A 12269-nucleotide genomic window follows, 5' to 3' on the forward strand; every position below is an offset into this window, starting at 1 on the left:
GATTGGAGCGAAGGCACTGCTAGAGTGAATGACTTGATCATCGCAAGGTAATTGAGTTCGAGATCCTTGGTATGGGAAGTACTCCGCGTTCGTAAGTTTGAACCCTTATTGGTCTTATTCTGAAGTTTGTAAGCACAGCAACTGCTAGATTTGGTGCGATCTTCTCCAGGATAGTACTCATACACCGAACAGTATACTCTTTTAGTCTCCGGAGAGACACGGGGATTCAGCTCCAAGCGATCAAGATGCGACCACCCAGAGAGAAATGTCTACATTGCGCCAAGGACTTTTATACGCGGTGCATGCCAACACAACAAATACCCTTTTGAGAAGGAGGCCTTGCTCTATTGGAAATACAAACGAGGTATCCGACGGGAATCGGCACCAGGTTGTATGGCTCAGTTTGCCTGTTGACACCCGTCTACTACTGCAGCTTTTGCCGGTGATCTAAATGGCTGGTCGACGTAGCTGTCCGTGCTGTTATTTGAGTTTGAAGTATCAACATACTAACTGGTTGCTGGATGATCGTCCCGTCCCGTCTTATGACTTCAAGCCGGGCTCCCGATAAAATTTGCCCATGCCACATGATATCGCACCTGCATAGGGGTATAACTTGTTTTTACTTAACCACAGACGTGTTGTGTTAGGCTATTCATAACCACCACAGGAGTACTTCGGATACAAAATAGAGCTGATTTAACAAGCGGTCAAGGGTGGGTAAACCATCCCTGCAAAAGGATTGCTTATACCTACGGCATACAGCGGCCATGTTCCAGTCTCCACCGGCAGCGCCAGTCTGAGGCAACTGGCATACGGATGTGGGGAGCTTTCTTCCGAGATTCCGGACAAGGTTTATAACGCCACTGCCCCTCACCCCATACCAGACGTTGATTACGTATAACGCACCGTCTATACGTAATAACAACTATCAACAGGATGCTGTAAGTTTTTTTTGTCCCAATATGGCGCCAGTTTGGTGAGTTGGTAGTTAGTTGAAGTCTAGCAGCACGCGAAATAGCACTTTGCTGTCTAACAGCGTATCGGATCAACTATCATAGGGAACCATTATTAGATCGAGTCAATACTGACGCACAAATACCGTCAGAAACTAAAGCAAACACCAAAAACGACGCTAACTAAACGACGTCGTTTTGTACGCATCTGACGTCTGACGCCTAAATAATGGCTGTTATCAACAAGGGCAGCATCGGTCGGGTTTGACAATGAGAGAGCTACCTGGGGATGTGTGTGCCTGCAGCTGGCTGCATTAGGCTGTGCTGACTGCTGCAGTAGCTGGTTTGTATGCTGTAAGCACCAGGGGTTGAGAATTGTTTTGTTTTTGTTTGGAAACTTGATCCAAGGTTTGTATGCATGTGGTGAACCACCACCCATGAGGGGTTCCACTATGAACTAGCGCCGGCTAACGACATCCATAAACCCAGTTTGAGGTGGGTATCTCAAATCTTACCCGGCCTTACTCAGAAGTTAAAAGTGGTTTCACAAACACTGCTCCTCTGGTCCTCCGCTGAGGCACTGTCTTCCTGCAGAAAGCATTTTTTCATTTTCATTTCGAGCGCATAAGACACACGGTTGAAGCACAGATTCGTTGCTATCGAAGTCTTTGACCTCCATGCTTACCTTTTTCTCAATGGTCCATCAACATGGCCGACGCTAAAACAAACTCGAGTCGTCGTAACTACCACGAACCGCTTCCAATAGCGGTTGTTGGCCTGGCATGCCGCTTCCCAGGCGATGCCACTTCTCCCACTGAATTCTGGAATTTTATATGCAATGCGCGGACTGCCCTCACTGAAATCCCGAAGGACCGTTTCAACATTGATGCTTTTTACCATCCTAGCCCGGCGAGGCAGGGCGCTGTATGTTAACTTTTTGGTACACAACTTCTTCACTACGCCTACTAATTAAAATAGATCAATGTCCGTGGAGGCTATTTTCTTAAAGAGGACATTGCTGCGTTTGATGCACCAGTAAGATCATAGCGATATCAACAACAGGCCTCATCTAACATGTGGGTTACCTAGTTCTTTTCCATGACAGCAGAGGAAGCTGTATGTACCGACCCACAACAGCGCTTACTTCTGGAAACAGCCTACGAGAGCATTGAAAATGGTAGAACGGCTCCTATTTTTGTTATATTGGCCTCAACGCTAACTTATTTCCTACAATTTAGCTGGAATTCCTATATCAGAAATCGCGGGTACCGAGACTTCATGTTATGTCGGAACTTTCATGAAGGACTACCAGCAGATCAGTGCTTATGACTCAGAGGATCAACCCGGCTATGGTGCCACTGGCCATAGTAGTGCGCTACTTGCTAACAGAATCTCTTGGTTTTTCGACTTGCGCAGCTCCAGTGTCACCATCGATACGGGATGTAGTGGATCGACAGTTGCATTTCACCATGCTTGTGAAAGTCTACGAACTGGGGAGGCAAAAATCGTGAGCATCCTCAATGTGTTTGCCCGACGTTTACAGCTGATGCATCTTTCACAGGCGCTTGCTGGTGGAGTAGGAGCCCTCTTATCGCCTGACCCGATGGTATCAATGGTTAGCTTCAACGTATGTCTCTTACATGATAGGTTGGCTATGTATGAATTGTTTGCCCTAACATTAACACAGTTCCTCAGCCCAGACAGCAAATGTTATTCCTTCGACCATCGTGCGAACGGATATGCGCGCGGAGAGGGATTTTCAGTGCTTGTTCTGAAGCCTCTGAGCGATGCCATCCGTGACAACGACAACATTCGCGCCGTAGTCCGCGGCAGCGCAGTCAATCAAGACGGAAGAACCCCCGGAATCACGCTTCCCAGTACAGAAGCCCAGGTTAGGTTGATCCGATCGGCATACCAGAAAGCCCGCTTGCCTTTGGATCAAACCAGGTACTTCGAAGCCCACGGTACTGGCACAAGCGCGGGTGATGCCGCAGAGCTTCGAGCGATCGCGAAAGCGTTTGGCCACTGCCGCACTGTGGCAGAGCCAATGCTTGTAGGCTCTGTTAAGACGAACATTGGTCATCTAGAAGGGTGCGCAGGGCTCGCTGGGATACTGAAGACAATACTGTGCCTCGAAAACGGAGTCATACCTCAAAACCTGTGGTTCGAAAAGGCGCACCCAGACAACAACCTTGATGAGTTCAGGATCAAGATACCACAAAAGCTCACACCCTGGCCTTCTAGCAATGGAGTCCGCAGAGCCAGCGTCAATTGCTTCGGGTTTGGCGGGGAAAGTGCCCACATAATCCTAGACTCAACCGAAAGCTTCCTTGGGCAACATCACGCAAATTCTACACCTTCCAGTCGGTCTGGATCGGGATCGAGTTCGGGTTTTGAGATGATCGACTTTCCTGGCACAGTGACAACAAATGAGCAGCCGCGTTTGTTCATCTGGTCATCTCCAGAGTCTAACGGTGTCTCTAGAACACTCAAAGCACAATCGGAATACTTATCTAGCAAAACAGAAACCACGGCCGATTCTCAGAGTTTTGTGAGGGATTTATCCTACACGCTGTGTCATAGAAGATCAATATTCCCTTGGAGATCTACTATCGTTGCTGGATCACTAGAGGAGCTACTTCACAAGCTTCAAAAGGATGTCCGAGAACCTTGCAGATCTTTGGACTCTCCAAGCCTGACATTCGTATTCACTGGCCAAGGCGCGCAATGGCATGCCATGGGGCGTGAGCTTTACAGCTACGATGCGTTTCGACGAAGTTTGCAGCAAGCTGATGCTCACATGTCCTCAATTGGGGCTGAATGGTCCATTGTCGACGAGCTTTTCATAAAAAGCAAAGAAGAGACAAGAGTGAATGATGCGCAATACGCTCAGCCACTCTGTACTGCTTTACAACTGGCAACAGTCGACTTGCTTCAAACCTGGAACATCAAGCCCACTACGGTTGTAGGACATTCATCTGGAGAAATCGCGGCGGCATATGCAGCTGGAGTTCTCAGCCACAAGGACGCTTTGATTGTTGCGTACCATCGCGGGCGTCTTTGTAGCACTGCTTATCATGGGAATGATGGTTCATCAGGGGCCATGCTCGCAGTTAACCTATCCCGAGAAGAAGCGGAAGCGGAGATCGCCAAAGTAACCCAAGGCAAGCTCGTGGTGGCTTGCTTAAATGGACCAAGGCAGATCACTCTTTCTGGTGATGCTTCTGCCATTGAGGAAGCCATAGCAATTCTCACTTCGCAAGATATATCATCCAAGCGGCTCCTCGTCGACCATGCCTACCACTCTTCTCACATGAAGCGCATTGAATCAGAGTACTTAAAGTCTCTGAAGGGAATCGCACCCCAAACGACATTCTCAAAACTCCCTAGGATCTTCTCCACTGTATATGGCAAAAGAGTCACAACTCAAGAATTTGGGACGCCCAACTATTGGGCTCAAAACTTGGTCTCGCCTGTACAGTTTTATCCAGCCATGCAAAGACTTCTGAGAGAACACTCTTGCAAACCCGATGCGATTGTGGAATTGGGCCCACACAACGTTCTGAGAGGCTATATCGCGCAAATCGCTGCCTCGATCCAAGCCGGAGCTCCTCTGTACACCTCTGTATTACAAAGGGGCAAAAATGCGAAAGAAACAGCTCTCAGCATGGCCGGCGATCTATGGTCGAAAGGCTTCCCGGTCGCCTTGAAGAGGCTCTCCGATGCGGTTGATGAGTCCCTACGTCTCCTGAAAGATCTCCCAAGCTACCCTTGGAATCATTCAAAAACATACTGGCATGAAGCACGCGCTAGCAAGGCTTATCGCTTTCGGAAGTACCCACGACTCGATTTGCTAGGTGGGCCGACCCCAGATTCAACAAATTTGGATCACCGTTGGCGGAACATTATCCGGGTCAAGGAACTTCCATGGGTTTGCGATCATCGCGTCCAAAACACGATTCTCTATCCAGGCGCTGGGATGATTACCATGGTCCTCGAAGCTGCCAGGCAATTCGAAAGCGATGATTCCCCTGCGACCGGGTATGAACTCCACGACGTGAAAATCGGAACAGCTATGGTCATTCCAAATGCACATCATGGTTTAGAGACCAAACTACGGATCCTTCCAGAGACGGGATTCGAAGATAAAGGTGCTAAAAGGTACAACTTTGCCATTTCGTCCCGCATTCAGGATGAAGCATGGCGAGAAAATTGCACTGGAGCTTTGTCCATCCTGTATGACGACAATAATGAGGCTTCCGCCAACTGGTCGATCCAAAAAGGAACATTATCCAAAGCTTCCGCAGACTGTAGGACTGAATTGGCACCTAACAGCCTGTACGAAAAGTTCGAGAAAGCTGGTCTTGAATACGGGCGGCTCTTCAGAAACATAACAGAGCTTAGGACAGACGGTCTTCTCACTTGTTCATCCATCAGCATTCCAAACACGGCCGCAGTTATGCCAATGTCTTATGAGCACGCTCATCTGATCCACCCAGCATGTTTAGATTCAATGTTCCAAACTGTTGTGATGTCAGCTTCGGATGCTATGGTACCGACATCTATAAAATACTGCTTTGTCGCCGCCGATGTTCCCAAAGGTGCCGGATCCAAATTCCAGGGCTACACCGAAGTGTCCACAAGTGGCCTGCGGAGTACAATGGGCACGATTGTGATGACTGACTCGCAAATGAGCGGCCCAAAGGTGGTGTTGGAAGGCGTTGGTTTCACGTCCTTGACAAGCGCACAAGTGGGTGACGCTGACTCCGCGAACTTTGCCAGGATGAGATCAAAGATTTGCAGCGGTTTCCGGTGGAAGGAAGATGTCACTTTGCTCACTCCCGAGCAGCTCAAAGACTTCTTGGACCGGAAGCGAACACCGGTCGATAAAGTTGTCGACTTTTTCGATCTAGTTGGACATAACAACCCCGAGGCCGCCATTCTCGAAATAGGGGGTGGTCCAATCCACATGGCTGACAACATTCTGCGGAAACTATGTGGCTCAGAAGGCAACACACCCCGCTTTTCTCGTTATGTGTGGACATCGAGTAACCACAAAGCCCTCAGTTATGCGTCCGAAGGCCTCAGTCATTGGAAGTCCGTGAGCTTCAAAAATCTCGATTTCAACATGGATCTCGCAAGCCAGAACTTTAACGATGGAGCTTATGACGTTGTTCTTATGCCATTGGGTTTCCTCGATGCGAGTGATACAACAGAAGTATTCCAGAAGATAAGGAGGCTTTTGCGGATTGGAGGCCGGCTTCTGCTTACAGAGACATTGGAGACGCACGAATCCACTATCTCATCAGGTCCAAAGATCAACCCAGAGAAGATGGACTATGAAATGGAACAGTCATCCCCCAGTGGTGAAATCCCAATCAGAAAACGCAAAACATCTCCTATCGAGCTGAGTCTCTCAACGAACGCCGCCTACAAGAGATCACGAGACTGTCAACTGCCTTTCTATAGAACTAGTGGTTTAGACAAACTTCTGCGACACAATGATTTCAGTGGCATAGACTTTCAGCTAGCAGCGGATTCGAACAGCAGCACAACCGACACTGATGTTGCTGGCTTTCTATCCCAGTTGGTCGTATCTACCGCCCAAGCTGAGGGGATAGTCAACAAAGAAGTGCTTATCATCGACTCAGTACATAATCCAAACAGTATCGGAATTATAGCAATAAAGTTGATGCGGCAGCTTTCTTCCTTCAACATACATTGGCGAGTAGCGTCGCTAGAGGAGGCTGTATCCGATATCGGGGGTCAAAAGCTCTGCATTTCACTACTTGAGGTTGAGAACATATTCCTACACGGTTGCTCCGAGAAGGACTTTACGCTTTTTCAAAAACTGCTCCGAACTTCGGGCGGGCTTTTATGGGTTACGAAGGGCGCCCAACTTGAGACTCCCAGGCCAGGTCTTGCTCCAGTGATGGGCGTCTTCAGATCTGCACGCTCAGAAGATTCCGGTCTTGCCTTGCACACCCTTGACCTTTCTACGAAAAAGTCAGATCCCTTGGTCTGTGCAAAAGCTATCGCCAGAACCTTCACTGCCATTTTTGGTTCGAAGACAAAGGTGGAAGAATATGAATTCGCAGAACGCCGTGGCGTAATCTATATTCCGCGGATAATAGAGTACAAGAAAATGAACAAAGCGGTACTTCAGCAATGTGGCACAGCTCCTCCTGTGCTAGAGAAATACGGTACCCGGGAGACGCCTCTGGATCTTGTCGTTGGCACAGTTGGAGATCTAAAGAGCTTGCACTTTGTTCATGGGGAACGTCCAGAACAACTCACAGAGAACAAAGTAGAGGTCCGCGTTGAAGCGAATGATGTGAGCTTACAGGATGCTCTCACGGTTATAGGACAAACCTCAACTGCGGAACTCGGTTTTGGATTTGCCGGCGTGGTTAGTCGCATTGGCTCTAATGTCGACAGAATCAATATTGGAGATAGGGTGATGGCTTTGTGCCGCGGCGCATACCGAAGCACTTTGTGCGTCCCTCAAGAGATGGTCCAGCCGATTCCGGATTCAATATCTTTCGAAGTTGCTGCTTCTCTACCGGTGGATTATGCCACTGCTCACTATGCGCTCAACGTCGTCGCGCGGCTTCAAGGGATTGACACGATACTTGTACTCGATGCAGCAAATGGATTGGGTCAAGCAGCAGTACGGCTTGCCAGACAATGTGGAGCAGAAATCTTCGCAACAACAGAAGTTGAAGAGGAACGTGAATTGCTTCGCACCAAGCAATGCATTCCCGAAGACCATATTCTCGACAGCCGCCCATCATATTTCACATCTTCTATCAAGCAAATAACAAACGGGCGAGGAGTGGACGTGGTATTTAGCTCCGTCACCGGAAGTGCTCTCCAAAGAGCAACAGAATGCGTCACCCATTGTAAGATACCTCAAGACCACCTACGCTATAAGTAAGCTAACAAATACCCAGTTGGTCGCTTCTTGCAAGTCTACAAAACTAGACAAGCCAGGCAGTCAGCTCCTGTTTTTGATTTCAAAGACCGCAACGTCACTATCAGTTTCGTGGACTTGGAGAACATTTGGACTCGCAACCCTGCGTTATGTGCGTCGCTGCTCCACGGCCTTCAAACAACCTTTGAATCAACATTCAGCCCTCCTCCGCTCAACGTGTTCCCTTGTTCTGATCTTGAGGGAGCATTCCGCCAAGCTTCAGATGGAGATTGCAAGAGTAAAACCATCCTGAAATTGAACAAAGATGCCATGGTCCCTATAATGCCATTGAACGAGCATCCATTGCGTCTGGAGCCCACCGCTACGTACATCATAGTGGGCGGGCTGGGTGGTATAGGGCAAAGTGTTATGCGAATGCTGGTCAAACATGGAGCAAGAAACCTTGCTGCCATGTCTCGCTCCGGCATTGCTTCGGAGAAGGATAGCAAATTCTGCGAAGAACTGAGGAGTGATGGAGCGGTCGTGCGAGTGTATCGATGCGATATTTCGCAGGAAAAGTCCTTGAAAATGACACTGGCCCAGATGGCTCACGACGAGATGCCACCAATCAGGGGTGTCATCAACAGCGCCATGGCACTCAAGGTTTGTCAATCCTCTGTGCCTCTCTAAGCCATATATCACTAACCGGCTCTAATTTATATTAGGATGTTCTTTTCGAAAGCATGTCGCATGCTGATTACCTCACTGCAACCAATCCAAAGATTCTGGGAAGCTGGAATCTGCATAAGTTGTTACCACCGGACCTTGACTTCTTCGTCATGTTCTCTTCAGTTGCTGGGATATCTGGAACCCGTGGCCAAGCTAACTACGCCGCCGGAAACGCTTTTCAAGTGGCCCTGTGTCAGCACCGACGTGCTTTGGGGTTAAAAGCAGTTGCGCTAGACCTCACAATTACTGTTGGGCTCGGATTTGTGGCAGGCAAAGATGATTTGATGCAGATGTTGAAGAGAATGGGGGTTCTGACGATTTCGGAAGAGGTAAGTGTACCTTTTGTTCTGCCTAACCATGTCTTAGTTACGGCAACGTGCTTTAAATACTGGTCAAGTCACTGACAAACATATAGGAGCTTCATGCCCTTGTGGCAAATGCCATTACAGGTTACAGTACAGGCTTGTCCGTAGTACATCCAGAGGTAATGGTAGGGATTAGCACCGGTGGGATGCTACAGCACAATCGCATAGACGAGCCGATGTGGAATCACGTAAAGAACTAATAATCTTTATTCTAAATTTTATATACTAACTTACTAACAGGACAACCGTTTTGCCTACATGCGAAAGATAGATGTCGTTTCTGACGAATCCTTTTCGGATACTTCACTGCCATCCTTACGCACTGCCCTTCCGGCAGCTGGAAGCTTGATGGAAGCGAGAAACATCATTATCGCTGCACTGGCTACGAAATTGGCCAGAAGCTTGATGATGCCTGTCGAAGACATGGATACATCGAAGCCAGTGAACGCGTATGGCGTCGACTCACTTGTCGCTGTCGAGATTCGCAACTGGATTTTCAGAGAGATACGTGCAAATGTTAGCATCTTCGACCTTCTGAGCAACATCGCAATCTCAGAGCTTGGAGAGAACATTGCTAGGGGAAGTGAGCTGGTATCAAAAGAGTTACTTGCCTGAATACTTGATAGCAGCTAAGAAGTTGGCGGGAGTCCGGATTTTAATGGGCCATGATGATTTCCCAATCTAGAAAATGTAATCCTATAACTGCTTTTCATACTTGTTCCCTTATGACGAAGAGTGACTAAATCTTAGGCCATGGTTGGTCAATTAAGACAGCTAACCTGGGTCTCGGCAGACATACCTTGTTCAAACTTAAAAGAGCTCGGTTCGTATAGAAGTAGCTGGCACCACCAAACTATTGAGTCTTCTTAAAGGTTTTCCAGAAGCCATTAACGAGCATTCTCCAACTGAACTCCAATGTTTTCAGTCTTCTCATTTCATCGTGTGATCCTGACGACCGCAGCTGCCAGCCGTTCGAGCTGTACAACCTGTGTAACTTATTCGAAGCATGCAACAACTTCCGGAAGAACATTTACCATCTACCGCGACTAAGCAACAAGGACAGGAGCCGTGTGCACATGACTCCGAACTGCTCCCTTTGTTACGCAAAAGGAAATTCAGTCATGATTAACCCTGGTTCTGAGCTCGGCCGAAGGCACTCTCCTCGTGGGCGTTGGCATTAACTTCAAGCCACTAAAGACAGACACGCGCGTCAACACACCAAGCCACGTCGCTCCCTGGCAGCGTAGAGTCCATCTGCATGAGCAGCTCAGAGCATCTTCCTCGCAAAAGTTTCAGTTCTTCGTGTCGCTCTCCGCAGATTCCGGGCTCGCTTCTGGTCCTCGGCTCCCCTCTCCAACTCCGGAACAAGATGCTCCAATCGTGCTGAGATCATAAGGCTGATGATCACCGCCGACTCCGCCAGCACACGCAAGCAAGAGCCTCGCCGCGAGGCAAGATGCTGACACTCATAATCGGCGGAACGCGTCAGCCCCAGCGCTTGCAGTGCCAACTTTCACTCTCCTTCGGCGTACCGATTGCTCATGACGTCGCCTGGGACGCGTAAAATGGTTAAGGGTCTTATTATATGAAAGCTGCATGGCCTTCCTTAAATATCTAACCTCCACAAGTTGACCGGAAAACCATTCCACCATCATAGCACAGCATTTGCAATCGGTCGCAACTCATCATGAGAGCCCAAATTTTGTTTGCTGCCGTGTCAGCACTTACCATCTCTTCTGTCATTGCTGCACGGTCTCCAGGTTGCGCAGTATGTATATCACCGCCTTCGAGGCACAATTGAACCTAAGCGCTGACGTTCTCTCCTAGCATGGCTGTATGAATGACTGGGACGGCTCCGGCTGCACTTGGAAAGACGGCTGGAAATGCCTTTGCAACAACAACACTGCTCTTGATAAGGTCAATTCCTGCATCAGCTCTTCATCTGATTGCAATGACGCAGACAAAGATGGTAAGGCCAAATTTATTCTGACATGCGATGGTACCTTGGATCGCTGACATGCCTGACAAAAAGCTTCATATCAAGCTATTGCCCAGCTGTGCGCGGACGCCGGAAGCACTGTAACTGCTAGCCCCGAGGCGAAGTTCTCCGCGACCTCTGGAGGGAAATCCTGGCCAACATCTTGGAGTGGAACCTCCTGGGGAACCTCGGATTGGAGTTCGTGGGTCTCCGCGGTTTCAACAGGTCTTCCCGGTGCACCGACTGGGTGGACCGGAGGGTCCTGGGGCCACGGACCTGGGAGCCAGGGCGCAGATCCATCTTGGACGACTAAGTGGAGCAGTGGTTCCGGTCCATGGACAACTGACGGTCCCCGGGGAGGCCGTAGCCATGGTGGACCTTTCGGCGGTGCCTGGGGCCCCTGGGGTAGCTCTGGAAACTGGACTTCAGGTGCCTGGACTTCATGGTATGTAAATCCATCTACCTACAGATATACCTGTTTATTAACTTAAATTTCAGGTGGGAGTCCAAAGGCTGTCCCGGATCTACCTGGGAGGGCTGGACCGCAGACGGATGGAAAACCAATGCGCCTTGGACGGCTTGGACGGCTTGCACTGCTACGACGACCGCAACAAGCACCTATACTAGCACTGTCAGTGGCAGCACAGTGACCGGAGTCACATACGGCATTCGCGTTGCGCAAGCTACCGGCAATGATACAGAGGCATCGGGTTCAGGCACTGCTGCCAGTGCTAGGGCTACCTCGGTTCAAGGTAACGCAGCTGCATCTACTACGATTGCCATGGGGTCTCTGGCGATGGCGCTCGTTGTTAGTCTTGTCCTGATGTGAGCGATCTTGGATTTTCTTTCGGGATAATCTCCTGTCGAGCAGCACAGGTTATGACGCTACGACTCTCGCTACTCTTTAAGTCTTAAGCCACAATAGTATTATGTACTTTAGCGATAATATCGAATTTGAAATTCCAGAGGGTGGATGTTTCATCTTTGTTCCGGGTAGATGTGACGGGATGACTTACCCCGCGCGCAAGGAGGTGGCAGGGTAGTCGAGATCGCAGACCGGCCCTGCGGAACCCCTCATGGTGTTTGCCAACGACAAGTTGAAGATGGCTCCAGAAGTCCAGTGCCAGAGTCAGCAGGACAATGCCACCGAATCCCAAAGCGCAGTGGGGGCACATGGTGCACGTGTGGGAACGCTCGACGCCTATCGGTTGCGGCAAACACATAACCAAGAATGAAGTCGACAAAGGCATCGTAATGAGACAAGCGCGCCTGAGATAGCCGTCAGGGTACTCGAGTATACATACGACCGTCATCCCCAACAAACCTCAAGT

The 12269-nt window shown here is 49.3% G+C and overlaps 2 protein-coding genes across 2 annotated transcripts; both read left to right on the forward strand.

Moving 5' to 3' along the window:
* Window positions 1-1530: 1530 nt before the first annotated feature.
* On the forward strand, window positions 1531-9669 carry K452DRAFT_352624 (uncharacterized protein). Its single transcript, XM_033545786.1, has 10 exons — window positions 1531-1877; window positions 1932-1988; window positions 2043-2130; window positions 2192-2460; window positions 2515-2580; window positions 2641-7855; window positions 7907-8529; window positions 8592-8924; window positions 9011-9148; window positions 9201-9669. Exons 1-10 carry the CDS (start codon window positions 1662-1664, stop codon window positions 9573-9575), a joined length of 7380 nt encoding a protein of 2459 aa, XP_033395091.1. The 5' UTR covers window positions 1531-1661; the 3' UTR covers window positions 9576-9669.
* Window positions 9670-10239: 570 nt separating this feature from the next.
* K452DRAFT_360609 (uncharacterized protein) lies at window positions 10240-11911 on the forward strand. Its single transcript, XM_033546354.1, has 4 exons — window positions 10240-10728; window positions 10788-10929; window positions 10993-11383; window positions 11437-11911. Exons 1-4 carry the CDS (start codon window positions 10648-10650, stop codon window positions 11765-11767), a joined length of 945 nt encoding a protein of 314 aa, XP_033395092.1. The 5' UTR covers window positions 10240-10647; the 3' UTR covers window positions 11768-11911.
* Window positions 11912-12269: the final 358 nt, after the last annotated feature.

Source organism: Aplosporella prunicola, assembly GCF_010093885.1.
Source record: "Aplosporella prunicola CBS 121167 unplaced genomic scaffold K452scaffold_20, whole genome shotgun sequence".
NCBI lineage: Eukaryota > Fungi > Ascomycota > Dothideomycetes > Botryosphaeriales > Aplosporellaceae > Aplosporella > Aplosporella prunicola.